The sequence below is a fragment of the Dreissena polymorpha genome, chromosome 5 (genome assembly GCF_020536995.1).
Source record: "Dreissena polymorpha isolate Duluth1 chromosome 5, UMN_Dpol_1.0, whole genome shotgun sequence".
NCBI classification, from domain to species: Eukaryota; Metazoa; Mollusca; class Bivalvia; order Myida; family Dreissenidae; genus Dreissena; species Dreissena polymorpha.
Window position 1 is genome coordinate 69,135,804 of NC_068359.1, and position 25,709 is coordinate 69,161,512.

The 25,709-nt window shown below is 32.4% G+C and overlaps 1 protein-coding gene across 7 annotated transcripts; it reads left to right on the plus strand.

Annotated features, from left to right (window-relative positions):
• Positions 1–15,912, plus strand: LOC127832210 (uncharacterized). Of its 7 annotated transcripts, none has more exons than XM_052357510.1 (14): positions 1–148; positions 1,115–1,270; positions 3,574–3,665; positions 5,943–6,123; positions 6,363–6,404; positions 6,730–6,774; positions 7,327–7,371; positions 7,726–7,770; positions 9,642–9,680; positions 10,070–10,111; positions 12,033–12,092; positions 12,648–12,739; positions 14,625–14,799; positions 15,088–15,912. In XM_052357510.1, exons 2-14 carry the CDS (start codon positions 1,206–1,208, stop codon positions 15,137–15,139), a joined length of 975 nt encoding a protein of 324 aa, XP_052213470.1. In that variant the 5' UTR covers positions 1–148; positions 1,115–1,205; the 3' UTR covers positions 15,140–15,912. The 7 variants fall into 7 exon arrangements, 6 of the variants coding, with proteins under 6 accessions (XP_052213470.1, XP_052213469.1, XP_052213468.1 ...); XM_052357509.1 differs by having other exon boundaries at positions 1,144–1,270; XM_052357508.1 differs by having other exon boundaries at positions 1,205–1,270.
• Positions 15,913–25,709: the final 9,797 nt, after the last annotated feature.

Below are 25,709 nucleotides of genomic sequence, written 5' to 3' on the forward strand. Positions count from 1 at the left end.
AAGAGGAAGTAAATCAATAACGAATGTTGTTCTTAATAAAAATAACATTTATTCCTCGAAGCTCGTTATAAATTTCCAATTTAAATGCTATATTAAAAAACACCACTTTACTTTTTATCTCGCCACACACAGTAGAAGAAACACTGAGGTAAATGTTTAACCGTCCAATAAACTATTTTTAATTAACTATTTTTGATAAAATGTTCCTTGAAAATGTGATTAAAACTTCATTGACTGCAACGATGTAAACGTCTTTTTACTAAATTAGTTAATGAACAACCATCTCTATAGTTTTCGGATTATAACCTAATTTGAGAATACCTGTATTCAAAATGAACTCACATTAAAATGTGTTGAATCATGAATTATAAACTTAAACTTTAGAAAGTATTATGGATTATTTAATAAGTTTTATTTAAGTATAATTGTAAAACAAATGTGTGTTACCATTATTGTTTGCATTAGATATGTTTCTTTTGTATTAAAAAAATACAAACAAACAATCAAAGCAATGACAAGATATAGTTATTTAAATATCAAAATGCGTCGAATTTTCTGCCGGAAGCTAATTATCTTCTGCATTTAGAGCTTTAATACGAAGTGGATATTTCTACTTACGGTATTGATTTATATTGATAGATAGTATTGCCTTGCAAGGCGCTAATGTTCTTCCGCATTGAGATATTATATACGCACTGGGTTTTCCTATTTTCGGTATTTGTAATATATCGAGTCAGCCTTATAGTAATAAAGTAATTGGCCAAAACCATTAATCATACAATAGTTTTTTTTCTGACCTACACTAGTTTAAAAGACAAAATGACAGCATTTAGTGAAACAAAATACTCCCGGATATCTTCTAAACAACGTAAATAATAAGAATTACATTAATTAAATGTAGTGCTCGTTAATCGTGTCTTTGGTTTGAGGGCCGCTTTTTCATTAACAATTGTATTTATGCGCATGTCAAGTATTCCAATATATACCTTACGAATGATGTGAATGTCATTTACATAATATATATTTTAGTATTACGTAAATTGCAGTTTTATTCCTTTAATGCTTAGTCCATACTAATGCAAGTGGAAATATAGCTTATTATTCACATTCACAGTCCCAGTGTCGTGTTTCTCTTACACGCAGAAATTACGAATAACGAGGTACTAGAATCCTGTCATCTCACGAAGACGTAATTCATTTGCAGGATGTCAGCAGCACAATGGACGGAGTTGACGAATTTCAAGTGTCCAGCTTCAGGATGTCCGTCCAAGTAAATGTTTTTTCTCTTCAAAGATAAGTATCGTTGTTTGTATGTCTCTTTCATCCTTTTCCAATGGAGGAGATCTGTTGATGACATTTATGACGAGTATCATGGAAAATGGCGGCCTCGATTGATACATCTTCAACAAACGTCATTTTTTCATTATTTGATGTTTTGTATTTTCCATTTTAGTTATTCAAATAATGCACATTTTGAGGATATCTCAAATAACCAGTTAGAGTATTTGGGACCGATCTCGGCCTAATATGAGCACCTATACGAGTCACATATAAAAAGCCTCTAGAATGCAAAAAGAGATTTAGCAAAACTACATATATTCATGTCCCATATATATGTTAAGCGGCATTATAAGGGTCCTTTGTTTGCAACAGATGTGGATCCCGCATTGGAAGCCTATATGGTAAAAACGTGATTTTGCAATTTGTTCGTGTATATGACTCATATTTATTTGTTATTTCCATCGACAAACATTGATGCTGGCAGCCATTTCGTTGCAACTCGTCACAGTGTGATAACATAATTCCCCCCACCCACCCCTATTTCCATCGCGAATGGCGGTGTTTGTGTACGTCAGATCAGTCGGTAACCATTTTCGTTTCAGCTTCATTGGTGGTTATTCAATATTCACCAACATCAATTGTTCGCATAGTAAGTTAAACCAAATCTTTAAATCACCTAAAATATTTGGTCCCTGTATCACGTGTATCTACATGTAACATTTAGCCGATCTCGTTCACCAGATTTTGTACATCGGATAATATCTCAATGTTCGAACATGTCTTGGGTGTGACTATAAAGCCAGTGTATTGTACAACGAACTTTCCATTACATAACGGCCTTCCACTATCTACAGGCGCGGCTACATGTTTCTGGGTCAGAGGGGCAGAATACTTAACTTTTATCAGTCATTTAAAATCACAAATATTTGCACATAGCATACAAAAGTGTATACTCGGCTCATACATTAAACGACTACTAGAACGACCTACATGTATACGTTACTAAAAAGCAAAGTGAATATTTTACATGCCGTTTAATTTGTTTGAAAAATTGCATATTTCTGACAGTTACACTTTTCGACAAACAAAGCGATAAATTTACGGAATTTCGAAGATATATTTTCTGCATGTGCCTTATATACTTTAGGCTCGAGATTGGATGTACAACATGGTTCGATGTCGGCACGACATAGACATAATGCCGTAATTTCTACATTGGCCTTATACATATTCTAATCGGCTTTTACTGCTTACACAAAATATGTTTTCTCTGTTAATGTGCATAATTGTGCTAAAAGACGATCTTTGCTACAATACATGATTTTCAGTACAATATGTATTTATGCCATGTGTAGTAATATGTTTCCATTTGTCGTCACATATTTGTTTTCCATTTTCACCAGAACATGTGCGCAATTAATTGTTATTACATTCATATGTTATTTATAATATGGATTTCACAAGTTAGAACAAAACTTAAAAAGACAGACTCAGAAGTTCAGTTGGCGAATGTTATTCTCTAATATAGACGATAATTAACAGACTCTTATTTACTGCATCCTGCTGATGAACTATTGAAGGGCTCGGTAGTCTGTGTAATCTGTATGTCGCTTCAATTTAAATGAGAATGAAATAATGAACAATCATTTCCAAATGATAGGTCGGTCCAATAACGGCCGATATGAACAATGTTGCATGTCTGACTAGATATCAGGGGAATGTCGGATTGATATTGAAATGTATGCATGAATGTAATATCTCCTAAACACTTCTTGGATATGAACACAACATGGCAACATGCCCAGCACATTAGCTAACATTAGACAAATATATACTTTCAAAGAAATTAATATACATGCCCTTAATTAGCGAGTAAATCTGGGGACGGACAGACATAAAAAGGCAAATTCATCCATAAAAGCGTGTGTATGAAAGCAACCTTTTTACTTTTGATGGTAATAGTAATCATTCTGTTTGATATGCATGATACATTTTTTGGGCAAGTAACTAGAAACGTCTGATGCTTAACAATGTTCTTCCACAGGCTCGTTCTCTTTCGATTTGGTGCTGACAGCACTTTCTCGTCATTTGTAATAGTAAACTTTACTTCAAAAATGTTAAATTCCCGAAACATTTCAAATTTGTGTACACAATTAAGTTTGTCTTCTTGATTTATATGTTTTTTGAATACTAACGTATTCTTATGAAACATACATCTTCATATCATATTTATAAGGATGACAAAATATATATATTGGAAGGTCGATTCAATTAGTATAAAAATATTTTTAGAGAAGACCGATCATGGGTGTGTGAGGAAGATGGTACAACTATTTTGCTGAACGCCGAGGGAAAAATGAAATGTCAGAACGGCAATCATAAGGGTATTTCATAATCCCAATTATACATGTATTGTAATTAACACGTGTAAATCATACGCTAGCGACTAACTTAATGTCAACTCGTAACTATCGCCAACTGTCTGTTGTTGAATGTATTTAACAGGTTATTAGCACTTAGTGACGTACATGTAAAATCAATGTTTTCCATCTAGTTTTAATTTTCGAATGTTGTATCGAAGACATTTAACCATCCAAACTATGCGTGTAAAGGTCGTAAGTCAGTTGGAAATGAATCGCAGACAGATCGGCGTCTGGACATATAACATTTGCGTTGCATCTTTAGCAATTTGCAAATGGTCACATAACGATTTTAACGATGATTGGTTAGCGACAGGGTGCAGATTTATCTGCAACAGGTCGATTACAAATGACACAAGGATTGTGTTAATATATTGGTTTCATCGCAACATTTCATAAACATACATTTTTTTTCCAAAGCCGACGTGTACCATGTCGTTGAAACAGAAGGAAATGATATTGACAAACCAGTACTGGTATGGATTGTTTACTCAACGTACACATATTTCAAAAGTGATCACCATATAACATACGATCTTACCTAAACTTTACTCTGTAATCTCTTCCTTCTTTCACGAGTCTGTAATTGTCTTGACCTAAATGTGACCTCGTCTTTACGACATCTTTTAATACATGAAGAAATATATATATATTGCTAATCTTAACACTGCACTATCGTTTATAATATACATTGCACCCATTGTGTTGCAGTGACGAAATGTACTCACAAACCGTTATGTACCTCACTGTAGTGTATAGGCAATAGGTAACTTTCCTTACAAAACACTAGCGTTTGTTTGCATATATGTAATGTTTCAGGAGTATTAATATACTTATGACTGCATAAATCATTATTTAAACAATCTTGCCTTATGATAACACACCACGCTCTCACAGTTATTATACTAATATAAAAGAGACGAAAGTCATTATATTAAGTTTCCTGCATGCATTCAAAGTACAAGTTTTGTAAATGAATTATCATGTCGACGGTTTCTGTATGTCAGTATAGTTGCGAAAACGCGCGATGAATTATTTAAAAAAAAAGTATTTCTGTCATCACATTTACTCGGGTTTACTGCCAATCCGTCAGGTTTACCATCAATGATTAAATATTTTATATTATACACCTTTAAATAATCTTACTTAAATAATCGGGTATTTTCATTATAGAATAAAAGCTACTCGATTGTATTAATATATAATTATCGTATTTCACGGTGTAAAATCCGTTTCCGTAAGAAACGGCTGGTAAAGCGGTGTCATTAAAATTCGTCACGTTCCGAGCGACAGTGAAAAAAACCAGATTTCATGAATTTTTGAATTACGTCATTAATGTGGATAACATAATGACGTCATGATGTCATGCAAACAAACATTCGCAAAGTTCAATATAAAGTTATATTTATTTTCAAAATTTTTACATCATGTTTTTAACTGGTGACTCGTTTTTTCGTCGTTAGTACCTAAATAGTTCTCTATTCGCCATGCGGGCTCTTGAATTACGTCACACAGTCAACGCGTGTTATACAACCAATCGGGATACCATACCCTTGTAATTATACCTATTTACTGCAAACAATACTCCAATCTCAATATGATGTAGCGTTATTAATTAAAGCATACGTTTCATATACATTCTGAACAGACAGACGATACAGACGGGGCACCCATATGAGAGGCAAAGTAACAATACAACACCAACGCCGGACTGAACTAAATTTAACTTCTTAACACACAAAATTGTGCTGGTTTTAATACCGTAATATATGATGGTTTTATAATAAAGCCTAACCAGTAAAGATGAAACAGCTGTCTCTCAATACATAAACAGAGATTATTCCTATGGATATGACGGGAAATAAACTTTTACCAAGATATTTCTTCAAACAGGTTATTGAAAATTCATGAAAAGGCATGACATACTTATGGACAGATGTAAACTAATGAGAATCCGTCTGGAGGCATTAAGATACTCAATTTTCAATAGACATTTTGTAAATATTGAATTTAAAAGTTCACAAATTTAAATGTATGCTTAATACATATAAAGTGCTGTGACTATTTACAAATAAACACTACTTTTAGATGAAACACGTTTTATTATTATTGTTTTTTTTCTTCTTCTGATACACGTAATTCTTCTTCTACTTATTATTATTATTATTAGTGTACGTAGCAGTCTTTGAATTAGTAGTATAATCGCTGTATATTGAGTTATGAACAACAAAAACATTGCAGGGGACGTTTGTAAATGGGTCTGGAACTGCGGGAAGAGATTTCATCGCGGGCAGTATGTTAAAGCGCCGCTGGAGAGCTTCACGAATGCCCTGTCACAAAACATGCAGTCTCTGGATAAAATGGGTACCATTTGGTGGGCAAATCTTGTACGTGACTTGGATAGACAGTATAACTCTCCAGCGTATGTACACTTTTATTATTTATTTTTGCGAAAGCCAACAAACAAGGCGTAAGAATAGTGTTATGACATTGTAATACATGAAATAAAACAAAACGTAATTGTGTGTGTTACAATGATAAGATTTTCATTTTATCGAACAAGCGGGTCGATCATAAACATTTACATTAATACAACTAACGTAAACATTCACATAGCAATAACGAACTTCATACTGTGTATGCCTCGTGTATTTGTTTCAGTGCAAGCTTTTCGGGTAATAGACTGGCTACGAGGGGACAACGGTAACAATATGTACATTCTTTTAACTCGAGATCCAGTCAAATCACATTCAAATGCGCTTTCTAGATTAGTATTGTATTTGAAATAATTATCTATTTACCACATTCGGATACATAGATTTTAAACGAAATAGTAGTTCGCGTTTGTATATGAAATGTTTATGGTTTGTTAGGTAACACAAACATAAATAGTATTGTATGTATTTCAAATTTATAACAATGACTTATGGTACAGGTTTGTTTTTATCTTAAGATATCCATCATTACAACTGTTATTGTTTCATTGACAGGTTACCTTTCGTGCACTTTTCTTGTATTGTTATTTTAGTTCCCGCTACTCGGAAAACATTCGACGTGCTCCAAAAGAAAACCGGTAAGTAGTTTAGTTATGTTATGTATCGCTTACATAAGACACATTGCAAACACACAACCAGCAAGCTTCATCGTATATTGTATTAGGTTGTTCGATGGTACAAATACGCTGGTATGTGTATTTTAGTCTTGGTAAAAATAGAATAATGACTAGTTTTATGAAATGTCATTACATGAACACCTGTCAATAATGAAACTTCACTAAAAAAACGTATTACATTAATGATAGTTTTACTTTAATTGTTTGTTAAGTGGTTCGTTTTGTATTGCGTCATACTACAGTTGATGTTTAAAGTATTATTCTGCAGTGACATTGCATTTTAGTACACTAAATTAATGATTGCTCGTGAAACAATTGTGATAATTTTTCAAACATTAGTTTACATATACCTAATAACAAGTACATTACATATCTTAAGAATTCTTATACATGACGTGTGCATATCGTCTAAATGGCGTTGTCTAACAAAAGCGAAAAATCAAAATGTTAAATAGTGAAGTGGCTATCAAGACGAAAAACTGCTGCTTCATACACTAAGTTGAGTTTTTTCAGTTCTAGTTACAAAGGATACATCAACGATTCAGCTAAAGAAGCAAAGTAAGATTGTGCAGATCTTTTATATTTTCATCACAATAATTCATTTGAAAATGGTATTTCTGAAGATAGATGAGTTCAATACATACATTTATAAACAATGTTTGTTATATAACATCAAAAACATGCTGTTTTATTTCATTCAATATCACTAAAATATTAAGTGTAATACATGCATATTGTATTCAATAACATATTGACAACTTAGAATTTTCTTTTACCAAAACAGTGAGAATATTTTGAAAATATTATGGGTAAGAAAACATACGTGTTGTATTGTAAGTTTTGAATAAACAAGAGGTAAACATGTAAAAACATAGTTCCATACAATTAGGTCATTTATGTTTTGTCTTTCAGTTTTAGCTTCTTGAGGCCACCACAAAACGCGTCTAGGTTGGAACGGTAAAACTATTTTGATGTTTATATGTTATTAGCATTCACTTGAAACAGTAACATGTATACAGAATCTGAAACGAATAGTAATGTCATACCATATTTGTATAAACGAATGCAGGAATTTCGTAAAAAAGAGAGCTTTGTGCGGGTACAATTAAATATAGTATGACATGGGAACGTCAGATCACATTTGTCCCATCCGACAATATACTCGACGCGATCTTAATAGATATTAACGACTTTTAGCGCAAATGACGTCATATGATTGTTTAATAATGTGAAGCCAACGAGAACGCTTATAATGTGATCTTAGTATTTTTGAGAATTTCGCAATCCTTATTTCACACATATGACGGCAAACGTAGTATAGGTTTGATAATATACGTTCCAAAAATGATGCGGTCGTTCCAATAAAAATACATGTTCAAGCTACTGCATAAGAATTCCGTGTTTCGCATTGTGAAATCTGTTTCCGTTGTCAACGACTAGGCATGGAATAATTGTGTGTGTTATGTATCGTAAATATCAATAGCGTTCCGAGCAACATTGTGAAAACTTGTTTTATTTCTTACAAGCACAGGGCACGTGTTCGTCATATAAAATAGTCATCTTTTTTTAAACATCTTTAAATATTTAATTTTTATGTACAATATATTCGTTGTCTACAGTATTTTCGAATTGATTTATCGCAAGGTGGTATATTATAACTTGGATATTACAATACGATCGTGTTCCGATGAGTTGTATCGCACTCTTAGATTGAACGATATATTTATGAAATGTGGTATGTATTGCACGGGTCTGAAAGGTAAGTGGTGTACACCATCACAAAAGCAACCCATGCGGATAAACCCACTGCAACACCAGAGTCATGTACTAACCAGTATGTATCCACAATGAATACTTAACATATAGCTTTCTAGAATATCAAGTGTTGTCACGTAGAATATAAATATTGGAAAATATTGTGATTAGTTTGGAATGTAACCTTGGCTTTAATTGATTGTTACGTGTTCATATGTGTTGCTTGGTTTTCGTTTATCAATAATTTAAATGTATGTATATTTAATAATCAAGTTGAAGACTTGACTTGGTGTTTTTGTTGTTAACCTAAATTTGAACAAAGCCTTTACATGGTAATTCTATAACTCTCTAAAAGTTTTATAATAATTGAGCCATAAATGTAGCCTCTAAAATGGTAACAAGGTTTTGTAAGATTTGAAACTTTGACTTATTTTTTACAAGCACGTTACCCAAATTTAAAATTGTCAAGATGTATATTCTGACCAAGTATCAAGTTTGAGTGCTTAAATGTGTCCTCTACAGTGCTAACCATGTTTGTGTAAGAGTTTACTTGGTTATTGTTTTGAGCACGGGATCCATATGCGAACACTATCTAGATACTGTCTATAATAAATATTGCAAACATCAGTATTAAATGATAAATGTTGCCTTTAGAGCAGTTATTAGCTATAGGTTGACAAAGCCCACCGGACGCCGGACATAGGGTGATTATAATAGCTGACATTGAGAAATTCATGCTCAACTGAGCTGTGAATCAAATATCCAATTTGTCCATGTTTGTTTCTTAATATGTTATTTTTTCTATTACAAATGCCCCACACATATGTATGTAGAATTATTGTTATCGTTGTCATACATACAAACGCGAATGGCAAATAAACCACTGAAATAAATCAGTTTGCACAAACTCATCCTGAAGTTCATTTGTTTTCTTGCAAACGTTTTACTTAATGGCGTACTTATTATTTCACATTATGGTAAAGCAATACCCTCAGTATTTTGCTCATAATCAAATAAAGGAAATGCATGAACACATTGTCACTTGCATTGTTAGAATGTTTTTTTTATTGCAGAACCTTTAGCAAAAACAACAACGCATCGAGAGAACAACGGTAAAATAATTGTTAAATTAATTTGCAGTCAATTTCTATTAGAAAGGCAAAATATTAAGATACGTAAAATCATAAAAATTAAATTTCACAGAAACAAGTTTATTTCAAAATATACAAAGTTCATTTTACAAGGTACACGAAAGGTCTGATTCGTACATTAGATGTTATTTCTACTGTCATGATGGACATACGGTTTACATAAGGTTACACGGTATTTTGTTACTGCTTGTATGTGAAGTAAACATGACTAAATAAAAATCGTCGGTACTTTAAAAATAATGTATTTTTCATCAATATCGTCCATCATGAAGAACAATCTCCTTTAACGTCAATTTATGGGGGGTATACATAAAAAACAGCTACGACTGATTGTGAAATTCTGTTTCAAGTTACTCGTACAACATCCAGTCAGAAAAGAGAGCAGCAAAAAGGTATACCTTTTATCAAAGATTTATAAATACACTTGATAGACCTTTGCTTATATACATTTTAACGTTATTTGCTTTCATTTTTTGAAACATAAATACACTTTTAATACATGCATTGTTAAACATAAATATTTTCATAAACCCGCTTCAATGGATGTTAATAGACCGATTACTTATGTTATTTTAGAAACAATATCGTTATTACATATATTTTGTTTCGGACACAACTGTACATTTAAATTGTTAATTAGATCCAAACACCAAATGTATCTCCTTTTATTATATTTTAAAGCTATTATAGTTAGACATAGATTTATATATTTAGACCTTATTTCTATTAAATGAATATTCTATTAAATGAATATTCATTCACAAGCGCGGTTTATAACATACAATGTATATAACACGCAATATTAATAATAGCTATTTTGCCGTTGTGGCGAAAGATTTATGAAAGATATCTTAAAGAACTAAAATAACGTACTTGTAAAGCTTATGTGCATGCAACGTCCTAAAACAACAAAATACAGTTTTTGATTAATTCGATGCAGTTTACGTTGTATGAAAGTCCCCTACCCAATTGACACTACGAAACAATATATTTACACCTGTCCATTTGTTAATGAGTGTTAGTTTGTCATCAGACTCTGGATTTTTCAACAACTAGAAAACTCAGTCCGTGGATTGAAAGGCCTATGAGAAATATGCACTGAATTAGATTTTTTTTCACCTGAAAAAAGTGTGATTGTTACGGTTCTGGAAATACGTGGAAACGGTCAAAAAAACCTGGATCCTAAGATAACTCAAAACGTTCATCAGCTTGGTTATTGTAACTCGATATCAGGATAGAGGGCCATATGGGCAATATTGTGGTTGCTATGGTTACAGAAATACATGAAACTGTCCGAAAAAACTGAATCCTATGAGAACTGAAAAGTAATTTATCAATTTTGATGAAACTAGGTATATGGATATGAGGGCTTGATATGGAATGTACACTGTATTTAAATATTTTCTTCCGAAAATCATTGTGATTGCCATGAATACCAAAATAAGTGAAAACTGAGGCTGGATCCTTCCACAACGTAAAAAGTACTTAACAAACGTTTATGAAACTCTTAAAGTGGATAAAGAGCGATAGGCACGTATTTTTTTTAAATGGAACAAAAGGTGTGGGTAATATGATAACACAAATAAGTAAAAGCAAGACTCAGGATGTTTATACAACGTTAAAAGTGATTAAGCTAAGTTGATTAAACTCGGTAAATTCATAAACAGTCTTATGGAGAATTATACATAACATTTTCATGTTTCTTTATTCAGGCCAAAATTGTTGTGGCTAGGTTTACATAAATTCTTAAAAAATAAAATTTCTATCCTGCCATAATTATAAATTACTTAAGGTAGGGTGATGATATTTTGGGGGATAATGTTCTTATTCCGACAAAATTAACCCAATATTGTCCGTGTCAAAACTGTGTTTTTCGAATGTAATAACGCTTTATAATAAGGCGTGTTATGAAATTAGATTATACAGAAAGAATAAGTTATATATATCTTGTGCTCGTTTAAGCATTAAACACTTATCTTTCTGCGCATGTGTGTGCATTATTTTCAAAACATATTAATTCGCACATGAGTATTCCAGAATTTACTACACTGATTTGTGTTTTTCACAGAAAACAAGTCGTTTATCGCGTGCAGTGCTTTTGAATCCTAATATTTAGACAGTGTACGATTGCGAAGTGTTCTTCTAACGTATCAAATACAAATGGTCATTTTCAGAATATATAGTTTGTTATTGGTTAAGCCTGCTACGCTTGCTTTCTAATGTTGGTCGTTACAATTAATCCGTGTGTTTTACGGTTTATAATAAAAACAACAGATCAATCGCTTGTAAATGTGTTTTTGTTGTGGTATCCAGGAACCCAAGGTGGTTTGCGCTTAAGAATTTCAGCTGCCCGGTTTTAAATTGTCCTTCGAGGTAAGTGTTTGAATTGATTCCAAGTTAATATGGTATTTAGGTCTTAAAACTAAATTATTTTTGACTTTTATTTTTGTATCTACAATTTCTACAATCAGTAAATATCATGTATGTTCGTGCTGAATGTAAGGTTTTAAATAATATTTCGCACAAGTGGTTTGCTGGCTATATGTGTTTCTCAGGTGTGTAATATTCCACTCACGGCTTCCCTTTGGCGTGTGAACAAAGTCGTCGGCCTTGATTGCTTGTTCAAAATCTAGTCCGACCTGGCGATTGCAATGTTATTGCATTAAATTGTGTAAAGCTGTGATAGCTGAATTACCCATCATAATGCGGGTTCGAACTACTTAGTTTAATCAATTAATAACAATAAAATTAGTCTTTAAATATTTGCTTTGCTGTTTAAGAAAATTAACCAGCCCATTATAAAACAAAAAGACAGTATGCCCATAATTGTTGGCTGTTGTTTGTTGAAAAAAAAAGCACCTTGTGTGTACAATAATCATATATATATATAGATCGTTTTGTGTCAATGGGCATGTTGGTCATTTAAAGAAGAGGCAAGACCTGGGTGTGTGATATGGACGGTTCAACTATGTTCGTTAACGCTTTCGGCAAAATGGAATGTGAACACGGCACACATACTGGTATTGTATTTCAATATTTTTATGTCAACTTAATAAGTTGTTATTTTTTCGTTGAATTGTAAATAATTCTTCATACAGTAAATAAGCATGTTTCATATAATAATTGGTGTAATTATCAACTTACCTTAAACGATATTATAATAGTTTTATACCCGAAAACCAAGTTAGAAAGACGTACACGTGAATCACCTTTTCGGTTAGTTGGTTTAATTGATGGTTGGTTGGCCTGAACGTATTTCTTTATTTGCCAAGCAGATGTTCTTCGATTAAACATAATTTAAGTTATATATATTACACTTCCATCATAGTATTATTATTCAAATAAACTAAACAATTTCAAACCCAGCGCCCATGAAAACTATTTCAGAGAATCTATATTTCATTAATTCCTCTGGATGTTATTTGTACGTGTAGATATAATGATTCCAATGTTACGAATCTTTATTTCCGTTAGATATCTTGGGCAGATGAAACTTTCCAATAACTTGTCCGTTATCGAAATGTCAGTCCCCAAAGACTAAAATACCAGATAAAGTACTTACGTTAAAACTTGATACTGCTATTTCACAGGGAGCAATTAAGCAATTTGTACGAAACTTGATTCACTTAGAAAATACCATGTGGGGATCATGCAAGACATTTCGATTTTTACAAGAGGTTGACAAATCATGTTGCTGCAACCACAGTAGAACAACACTTACTTTTGTTTACTCGAAGCAGTGAACAAAATGATTGTATGACATTTGGTATACTAATTTAAAATGGTAAGAAAATTATGTATCAACCTTCATTTCTGCAGATTTCAAACAGGAGGTGTATTTTATAAATATAGGAATATGAATGTAAAACTAACACATACAATCAATAAAGGCAGCTCGACTGCTGGATCTTGCAGTGGGTGATGGATATTATATTTGATTGTGAAATATTACAGTGTCAAGATATGGGGCACTTTGAAGTCAATGCACATTTTTTATTCACATTTGTTTCCGCTGGCAGGGAATTTCTGCTGTGCTTTGCAATATTGTAAAATCTTGTTCTTTTTGTTTCAGATTGTTAAATTGTATTAATTATTCTCTGCAAGTTGATAGGTTAGTGTTATCACTATTTTACCCGGCCGCATCCAACCGTCACCGACAGGCATATACATCGATGACATCAGATTTACTACACAATGTTTGCATTTTTCATTCGTTGTTGAAATGTGTTTATTTGTATGGCTTTTTGTCACTTGCAAATGCAACTGTATATTTTTCTTATATACTTATTATCGATTTTTTGTGTAGACATAATTTGTGTTATGTTTTAATCACACAACTGATCGTGCGTCATGATCTTAAAATATTCAAATTGGCACGATTGCAGAAATGGCGGGAATACTTCTTCAATTTTTTTTCGTTTTATATTTAATTCCCATCTTCCGTTAAAACTGCTACCTTTTTTGTTTATTTTACAACCATGACTGTAAGCAAAACAACTTCTTTTACATTTACTTATAGATTTATAGATTTTGTAAAAAAATGTGTTTGCATAATGTGAAGTAATACGATCTATTTTTGTTTGGAGCTGTTCTATTATTTCATACTTTGTTTAGACGTATTATAAATGTTTTTTTCTTTGCACGCATGTTTTCTATATATAACGGGGGGCACGCGCTTTGACTACATGACTTATTTATCATAGAGTTAAATTTATAAAAGCGTCAATTTAATAGATAGATAGTTTATCAAATTAAGTGATAGCACTATGGCATACAGAAGAAACATCATGAGTATTAACCAAAAGCTTCATATTGTCTCATTATATCAGTGTTTGATTAGTAACTAATATTGTTGATTGGATATATGTGTTCCCACGGTGATTATTAATTGCAAAAACATTACAGGGGAAATCTGCACGTGGGTTTGGAACTGTGGGGACAGATTTCATCTCGAGGAGTATGATACAACATGCTTAGAAGGATTCACATTTTCCTTGTCTCGAGCCGTACAGCTGATGGCTGGAATGGGTTCAGAAAAAGTCGCTTGTCTGATCAATAATTTAGGAATCCAATTTGACACGTTAGTATACCTTGCATAACAAGATAATTATACTTCACATATTAATCATTTATTTATTGTCATAGCGATTTTTGTATATGTATAGGTCTAACGAATTATGTTTTTCTTGATAAATATGCATATTTGATGTATTAAACAATTGTAAAAAAAAGTTGTATTGAAATAAAATAGTTAATAGGGGTCAATCGTCTAAAATCGTCTAAAAGGCTGGTTTAGCAATACAGCACAAGAAAAATTAAAGGCAACTACCACTTGGACAGAAAATAATCTCTATGCTTTTTGTTTCAGGTCCAGTTTTTCTGGTTACATCGGAAATGCAACGAGAGCATTTGTATTTTAACTTTGTATTTGGATATGTAAAAATATTCATATGCTACGTATTTTTAGTATACCAAATATATGAATAATGGAAAATCTGAAAATTATTGGAAGATACATTTTAGTTTCCATCCGCAAATGTTCTATTTAATGCAAATGACTAATATACAATACAGAACAATACATTTACGTAATATTAAATATGTTTGAATCAGGAAACGACAAAACCATAATCAGAAGAGAGGAATAAAATGAAGAAATATACGGGATTACGTGTAACTGCTGATTTATTAAATACTTAAACATTAACTTTAGACACATTAAAAGGGGTATAATAAATACAAGTTCACAATTTGACTATGGAAGTGGATCTGTCAATGTAAATCTATAGCAAACGTTTGAAGACGCACGTTGAGCTTAGAATATATATCTGTACGCGTTCGGGGTTTTAAAGTATTATACCGTTCCTTGTATTACAATTCCTTTTAAAGGAAAATATGTTTTCAAGCCTTATATAATTAAGCTAAAAGTTCTAAGAACACTGCGAGGACATTTAGATATCATTTAACAGTTTGCCTGGTGTAAGACTGTGGTAATGATAATTTTTAAGGTATCGTCATTTCTACGAACCCAGAAATTGCATTTAGTTAATCAATTATAGACTCTGCCACTTTTTCTTTGCAAAACTATTGCTTAGTGGGATTTTCAGTATAAAAACATTAACATGTATTATGCAATTTTAATGAAATTCAGTATTAATGTCAGTTTTATTTGTTGTCTTCTTTTGTTCACAATTTTGCCGAATAAATGATCAAATGACATATTGAAGTTTTGATTATGCATTTTCAAAATAACAAATTTTAAAGAGCATGCGCACTATGAGATAAATACAAACACGTAAGTGGATCTCTTTAATTTTATCGTTGCCCTATTAATCTTTTTTAATTTACAGCGACATAATAATCAAATTTGATGTAACCAGGTCAAAACACATGAAAAAAGAATCGTTTATAATTGGTACAATAATCATAAGTATTACCGTTAATTCAAAACATTTCTTAAAAAAGATGTTCTTTTGTTCAAAACACATTTGAAACTCATTATTATTAAAGGGTCAATATGCCACAGCATGCATGCTGCTTAATGACATTATTATAAACATAACTTGCATAGTAATTATGCTATATTACAAACATGCAACTAATTCCAACTTTCCATCCATCCACGAATACTATTTTTTTTAAGTATAATTGACAATCGCTTTAAACATATTTGATTACTAACAGTCATATTTCAATACTTAATAATACTGCACCACTTTTATGCTATCAAACTTTCATGTTTCTTCCTGCTGAATGAAGTGGGCAATTACAGACCATTCTATGCATGAACCGAGTTATAATATAACAAGGAATCGAAAAGAAATTTGACGATAAAGCGCAAATTATCATACAGGGAGAAAACTCTGGCTTGGAAACCGAAATTTCCGAGGTATACACTTGTTTTCAAACAGCATTAGTGGCATTCGAGGTGGTTTTACTGATAGTGCAGATCGCAAGAGTTGTATACGTGTATAATATTTAATGAATACTTATCATGATTTATTTTCAAATTTCGCAACAAACGAAACGTACGCGCATGTGGTTATTTAGCGATACTCACATATGTGCATGCGTTGATACACGTTTAATCGTGCGTATAACTTAATTTCCCAAGTGTGGTGCCTCTTTTGACTGTCCTCAGAGTACTCATTCATTGAGAAATGTTCGCAGATGTGACTGCATAGATTCTAGTCGGACGTACACACACGGGTCACCAATTATACTGCACCTCCAGTTTCATTTCGTTGATTTTGGGGAAATGAGGGGTATACATTTAGTTAAGTCATTTACAACTAACCACTATGATTTAATACACGTTCGCCGTTAAGAATCATTGATACTAGCTTGCGCCGACAATATGACGATTTACTTTTTTTACTGGAAATTTTTGCCAAATATACTTTATGTCCTCAAGGTATTTGTCATGTTTTTCTCAGTTATGAAGTTTTCTACAAATATTTTTTCAAAATCAAGAAATATTTTATTGTCGCATAAGTGGTCAAACATTATATAAAAATGATGGCACAATTTTTTTATATGACTGCTCTTTGTAATTGAAGAAATCTTTGCTGCACTGTTGAATAATTCATCAGGCTGAACAGACAAAACGAATAACATACCCACTGGTGATTATATTGAGAACGAGAAATATATGAACAGTATTTTAAGCAAATGAATATTTTCAGCTAAAATATTTAAAGATTTTTGAAGCGATTGAAAACGTTTAACGATTATGTGCATGTATTTTGCGCGTCTTTTATGAGTTTAACCCTTATTTTGTGCGATAATCATTTGCAAAAAAGGTGCAATGCCATTCAATATAATTGCGCAAATTGGCAAGATAACATAAATAAGTGACAGTTATTATCTGGGTCCGGCAACAACTCAAATCACACTTTAGCTAAGTTGATTAAACGTTTAACTCAACCATTTTTGCTTTGCTATTCAAATGAGAAAAAGCAATATACGATAATGAAAATTAGATCTGGTTTAGTTTTCACAAGAACAAAAACTGTCTAAGGCACGATGCAATTTATTTAAAGAAATGTCATTACAATACTTTCGTGTTCACATGATTTGAGAAAAAAGTTTATCAAATTCGAACCCAAGATCATAGTAACGCATTTCAGCAAAAAATGTTATGCATGGTATAAAACTCCACTTGCATTGTTTGGTTGTGAACGCAAATACATACACACAGACTATTAACATGTTGACTCGTGTTTATCTTCCGCTTTCAATGTACTTTCAGGATAACACGAAGTTAAGATTGTTTATGGCGATGATACGATGGTAGGCTTTTAGGATATCGATGGCGCGATGGTACACTTATATGATGAGGATGACACCCGGCACGAATGCGATGATATAGCTGAATATAACACATGATTATTAATGCACTAAACATGAATTCTATGGACAACATAAAAATAATTTGCACTTGCGTTTGAAACTTTGTCAAGGATATTTATTTCCCTTATATAATGATATATGAGCGTGACAAAGTCTTAGCAAACATTTTACCTTGTTCGAAGAGTTCATTAGCATAGCATTATGTTGTCTTCAGGAATCTTCAATTCCTCGGTATGGTCCTAATTTTTAACATTACATTCCACATCTGCAGTTTATCAAAACTACTCGTTCAATAAATCAGTGAGTTCAATCCAATCAACAGTTGCGCAACTATATTATAGACAGAGCAATTCGTTATTATGCAATGCAGAAAGAATCTCACGCGTTGTGCAAAGGTTTTTAAATATACGAATAACTACTACAACTGTCTCGGTGGCAAATAGCTTGGGTAAAATTTTTATGAAAATACTTAGTTCTCGATTGACACGATGGGCTGATCAGTATGAAGTTATCGACGAGTCACAAGCAGGATTTAGATCTGGCTATAGTACAACGGACAATATGTTTCATTTAAGCGCTGTTATTCAAAAATATATAACAAAACGACGAGGAAGAGTATACGTATTTTTCATTGACTATTTTAAAGCGTTTGATAGTTGTAAGCATCAGCATCTATGCAGCAGCTTAGTGCGAAAAGGGGTCAACGAAAATAGGCTGTTGTTGGGTGTTTTTAAATCCATGTATAGACAGCTTCGCTCGTGTGTTAAACTGTCAACAGGCCTCACTGAATATTTTGAGTGTAACAACGGAACAAAACAAGGATGCGTCAGTTCAAGCGTAAGTTTTGCGCTCTTTATAAACGACCTTGTAACTCACTTGAATCAGCATTGCGGAAGTGGAATCTTTATATCCAACCAAATAGATAAAATACAAGCACTGATCTTTGCAGACGACAGTGCAGCAGCTGCCGAGACCGCTTTCAAACTGCAGATACAAATAAATAAAATACAGGAATTCTGCGAGGGCACGGGTATGCAGCTTACCTTGGACAAATCGAAAATTTTAGTGTTTAGAAATGGTGGTCCACTTAGACAGTATGGGCGATGGTTCTATAATAATACGCCTATTGCAGTCGTTTCGCTCTACAGGTACCTTGGATCATTCTTTACACCAAAATTATGTGGACGAAAACCAATGATACGTTATCAATGCAAGCGAAAAAGGCAGCCGACTCAATATTTCGTTACCAAACATATTTTGGCACTTCCACCACCACGAAGCTTTTAAATTATTCGATGCAATTGTCAAACCAATATTGCTATACTCGGCGGAATTATGGGGACATCAAACGTGTGATAAAATAGCGTACAAATTCATTTTTGCAAACGATTAGCATGCTTGAATCAAAACGTAACAAACAGTTTCTCATGAGCAGAATGTGGACGCCTCCCACTTAACGTTGACTATATGTTCAAGTGTGTCAAATACTGGGTGACTCTAACACAGATGGCTAGTACCAGATACCCTAAGCAGTGCTACTTAATGTTACGGCGCTTAAACGACGTTGGTCGAGTAACGTGGGCAACGCATGTTAAACATTTACTTTTTATGTTCGGGATTGGCCACGCATGAATTGGTAATGAACTTGGGAACAGTGTTACATTCTTAAACATATTCCATACCAGACTAGTTGACTGTGCGAAGAAAATCCTCTTAGGGGATATAAATTCTCGTGCGAAAGGATTGCACTATAAACTGTTTAAAAGCTTAATTGCGCCAGAGCGCTAGTTATCTACACAATTGCCATATCGTTTAAAACAGTGTCTGATGATAGAAAAGGGTCGTCATATCGGTATTGACAGGGAATATAGATTCTGTCAATTATACCTACATAGAAATGTGTATAGTAGCGAAAATGAGTTTCACTTTTTATTAGTCTGTCCTGTTTATAATCATGTAAGAGACCAATATTTCATGAATAACTGGTTGGAATGTACAATATCAGAACATTTATTTGTACTTATTATGTCTGACACTAGGCAACAAGCTATTTTTGCAAAGAGCAGATATCTTGACGTTGCATATAAGATACGAGAGAGTTTACTGTAACTGAAGGCAAACTCGCATATAGTGTATATGTTGTGCGATACTGTTTCATTCGTAAATGCGCTACTAAATAATTTGATAACACCTGTCTTCGATAATATTCCCAAAACATTTAACTAACGCTTACACGATTTACTGTTTGTCTATAAGGATTATTCTTTTTTGTTTTTACCTAACACGTCTTTCCAGTTATATTGTTGTTAATATTATATGCCATGCAACTACTTATGATAACTGCATGTATGTTTGTATTTTGGGCCGGAGGCCTTACATTACAAATAAACCTATTGTCATATATTGTCATATTGTCAAAACAGTATCATTAAAGAACGCGTTGTGTGGTTGTGTGAACGTAATTATATACTTTCATCTGGATAGTGACTGCATTTGTAATGTGTGCGAACCCGACGGAAACGATACCATCTCAATTCAACAAACATAACACGTAAGTGCAGTAAGCAAGTATATCCCTGATATGTCATGCTCCGTCTGCATGCCTGCATTATAACTGAATGTATCTTGGTATTATACTAATTATGATGATGTTAATAGAGATCATTATGCTCATAATAATTAATTTTGTTATCAATGTTATCAGTATGAATACTACTGTTTTCAATTGTTATTAGTATCATTATGTTTTGATTCATTTAATTATTACTTAAATTCCATCATAATTATAACAGTGTATTTGTATAAAATGTTATAGTTTTTGGCGCTAATTTGCGTCACTGTTGTTTGGACTTTGTTACGTTTTTCCTGTGTGTTTGCTTTTTGACGTCAATAGTCAAATAGTTTGCTGACTAACAAAAATAAAATGCATTCCATTAATAAAAATAATTATCATTTGTCTATGTCTATGATGAAACCGTTTTATGTATTTGAAACAAAATCAGGCAACTCAGTTGGGTCTATTGTCATTGATAAAAAAATGCAATAACAAGGATAGATACTCGATCATTGTATTATCAGACTTCATAAACAATAAAAGGACTTAAAATTTTAGCGACAGGGTTAGGGATCAAAAGAAGTCAGTTTATTCATGGAAATAACATCAGGTAAATAACGTACCAAAAAGAAAAAAATATTTACATGTTATAATGACGACTGCACGTTCTTTTTAAACTTCGAGACGGCAGACGGATGCCTTTTGCATCTGAACAAGAATTCTTGTTGAAAACATAAGAGCAAAAAATCAATAGCACAAATACAATTCAATGAAGCCCCTTTAGCTCTATCAAACGTATCAATACGTTTTACATGACAGTGATTCTAATCGATCCGTTTGTCGCCTCAGCGGTAAACATCAAAATGACGTGATTGTGGGGAAGGTTGCGCTTCTCGCTGTTGTTGAAACATATCTAAGGAGGTACTTAAGTTTGTTGTCAGGGATATTCTGGATTTCTTTCACATATAAATAGCACCACGATGACACTATGTCACATACCGCGATAACTCTTGGCACACAAACATTGCGGTTTTCGTTGTCTAACGGATTGTTTTATGAAGTGAATTAATGGAGTAACTTTCATTATATGCATACACTGCTTTTGATTTTAATACGAATGAATGCACTGTTTTACTTGTAATTCACTCGTCGTTCGGTGTTGGCTTTTGTCGATTTAAAAAAAAGCAATGAAGCAAGACCGAACGTTAACAGCAAACGGCAACTGTCAAAACTGTCAATATGGAAGAAAAGAAGAAACAATATCCGAGAGACACATCACGATTGCATTGACATAGGAATGTCTTTCCATAAGATAGACAAGGCCGGATTTAGCAACAGTATGTATATAAATATATCATTTGTAATGTCTTTTTAGACACAAACCACAGAATAATTTGATTTAAATGTATGAGAAATGAATGATATGGTTATAGTAATAGAGCCGTAACATTATATTACACAATTGAAATAAACAATGAAATAAAAACATACCAACATACCATAGAAATGCATGTTTAAAAATAAGTTATTATTTTAAGAATATGGATCTTCTTTTAATTAGATACTTAATGGTAAATCAAAGGCCATGAATAACACCATCATTTATTAATGGTATTATTAAATCGGAATCACAGTATCTTTTGCATAATGCACTGTATATACATGAACCAAAAATACAAAATGTACATGTATAATATCGGAAATCATCTAAGCAACCCAGAGGGAACTTTGGGTGCCAGTATCTGACAAGTTGAATGCCACTGGCCATTTCCAAGGGGATTCAGCTATTTTAGAAAAGAACAAGAAAAACACCAGAGAGATCACAGGAACGCCTACATGTACTACCGAATAGAGATCTCTTTGACAGGTACTAGTACCTTAAATATTAAACACATTGTTTACAATTTCAAACCAGCGACATTGTATACGTTCAAGATAACAGTTCATGTTATTTTTTGTATTAATGAATATTGACACTTTACAGGTAACAGTTGTCAAATATCATGTAAGCATGTGCAAAATAGTTTTAAGCTCCTGTTATAAAAGTTTCAAACGCACATTTACACTGATGGAATTAGTACATCCCATTTAGTGTTAATAGTACTGACAATCAGTAAAATTTTAAAATGATTTCACTTGAAAGATATGGGCTTTTTTATAAAATAATGTATTAATGTATACAGATATATATGCTGATCTGTAATCAAAAGGACAAGGTCCAGTTGGAAAGACCCTGCCATTGTTAACTGAGGCAGTCAAAGATGTAGTAAGAAATCAGAGTGCGACAGTTGTCGGTGCGGCAGGTACAGAATATGACTCCACATTGGCATCACTTATCTAGTAAGAATCAGAAAAAAAAAGATCAAACTAAATTTCTTTCCTGATCCTAAAGACTCATGGTACGGATCAATATGGACAATTAAAATAAAATGCTGAAGACCAAACATTTTATTACATAAATATATCGCTAAGATTTTTTCTGCACTTGGATGGGCATATCGACAGTATTACCCAATACAAAGTTTATAATACAAAATAACACTTTATCCAGTTTTCACAGCAGTCTTGAAATAACTCCAAGTGGGATAAACTTTTCTTTATTCACACTATGTTGAATAAAGCATACACACGCTTTGACAGATTCTTTCCGCAATAAGTTAGTTTATTGCATTTATTTCGACATAAAATGTAGACAATGACGGCATAAATAGAATACTAGGTTTGTGTTAAATATACATGTAGATTATTTTATCTTGCTCGGCTAGAAAATCTGTAGTGCTTGCCAAGGCTCGCGCATCCGGATTTCTAAGCCTCGCATGATAAAATTATTAATATTTAACCCTAACCTAGTATTCTTTATAAGTCAATGTTTTGCAAAAATAGAGTAACCCCCATTAATTATTACAAACAAGGCTCCTAGGGAGTTCGAACTTTAAACCCAAAGTCTACTACAATGTTTTCACCAGTAGAAAACAGAAAATAATTAAAATATAATACAAAATTATCTGCCGATGCCCCTTTAAAACATAAACTGTCTGTTATTTTTTTCAGTCCTCAACCGTTCGACATGTGACACTTAAGACATGTGAATATTTCTTCATTGACTTTTAATGTAAAACAATTCAGATATTATATTATAAGGCCAAAAAAGTACGTTTCTGCTAAAATTGCCAAACAAATAAGAAAGGGTATGTTGAAGATCGTGTTGATCCAATTTTGGCTTTTGTGTTTTATGCAATGTAATTTCCATTGTAAAAAGGAAAAAAATTGCAATTATTAACCGAAATACGCATACATTCATTTTACATATGCATAAGTTTGACAATTGCTACTTTTGATGGAAACACCAAGGTTAGCAAAAAATAGAAACTACATTTTTTATTTAAAATTTACTTCGAATTAATAATCTTATCAAAGTGGGTAAGTGGGAACAAACAGCTTTAAAAATTAGTTACCAATAATGTACAAAAAATATTTGTCTAAATACTAATGTTACACACAATATTCGCACAAATGTATATGTATTATTACAGTAAAATTGTACTTCTATAATTCAACGTATAATTTACTTGTCTGATGTTTCAGAACATCAGTGTCAATTTTATCACTTTGCATTGAAATGAACCTTCTGCAAGTAGCACCTTCCCAAAGGCATGTATCATACATGAAATTAAAAACACATTAAAAAAATAGATTATGTACGTGTTTAAAAAAAAGTAAGTGACATATTAACATGTACTAAACAAACGTTACTGTATTAAAACATAATAGTTTGCATCTTTGTATTTTAACATACACATTTCATGTATTTAAAGAATGGCAATATGAATGGCATGTTCTATGATGTATTTGTACAACTCTTAACATAAACAACTATCACATTTTGTGGGATAATGTACGTTCAACATGTATATTTTCCAGAGTCACATCATTGAAAATCATTGTACCACCTATTGAAGCTGTTGCTTTACTGCAATTTACTTTGTCAGTATTTACAGTCTGTTAAACTACAACACATTTCATATTGATTTGACATTATCTAAACTGAAAATTTGTAAGCTGCCACAGGATGGCAATATCATACAGCAAGACAAGAACCCGGTAAGCTTTTACGAACCATGTGCGCGTATATCTTGTCACATAACAAGCACATGTTATTGAAAATGTTCTTTTTGTACTATCATAAGTGTTTGTTTATTTATTTGTTAGAAATAAGTGGTGTTTGCTTATAGAATTCTGCAGCCGTTTGTAGTAAGTAAACATCGGTATTTAGTGAAAATAGCAACTTTTCATAGTAACAGACTGTAAAAGTAAAAGAGGGAGTTTGTGAAGAACAGCTGTATTAATATATCCATTTTTTAATTTGCTTTAGAAACAGTCAATAGTATCACAAATATAAAATTTAAAAAAAATCAACGAATCAAAATTTGTTTAAAAATAGGAGATTAATTACATATTGAGTATCATGTACAATTAGTCAACTGATAAGGCATCACGTAGGTTCCATACAAGGATTTTTACTAGACTGTATTTTCAAAACAAATTTGCATTAATGCACACATTATTTAACTAATGAGTTAATATAATGGCGTCCGCCTTTCAGTTTGTATAAGTTTTTTTTTTTTAAACATTGATTAGATCATACACTCTTTTTATAAAAGTATTATACACTCACGAATTGTCAACACATTCTTTAATAGTACAAATTCAACTTGTCATCGAGTGTTTAGTGCGTAAATTCTTCTTACGTACGTTAAAATAAAAATTAATCTTTTTGTATTAAACAAAAAGCTGCTTATTGTTCATATTGATCAATCACATTTCTTCAAAATGTATCTCTACCCACAGTTGAAGATTTAACATTTCTGATTGATGACTGAAATCCCATAGTAATGCTGAACTGCTAGAGTATATTAAAATTAAACAAATTAAAGATATTCTTTGTTTCAGGAAATAACTGTTCGATTAACCAGTGTACTGTCCTACGCGATTCTAATATTATGAATTTTCAATAAACGTATATGATTCCCACACGATGCTTTTCGAAAATTTATATCTTCGCATGTATTTCACGAACAACTCCG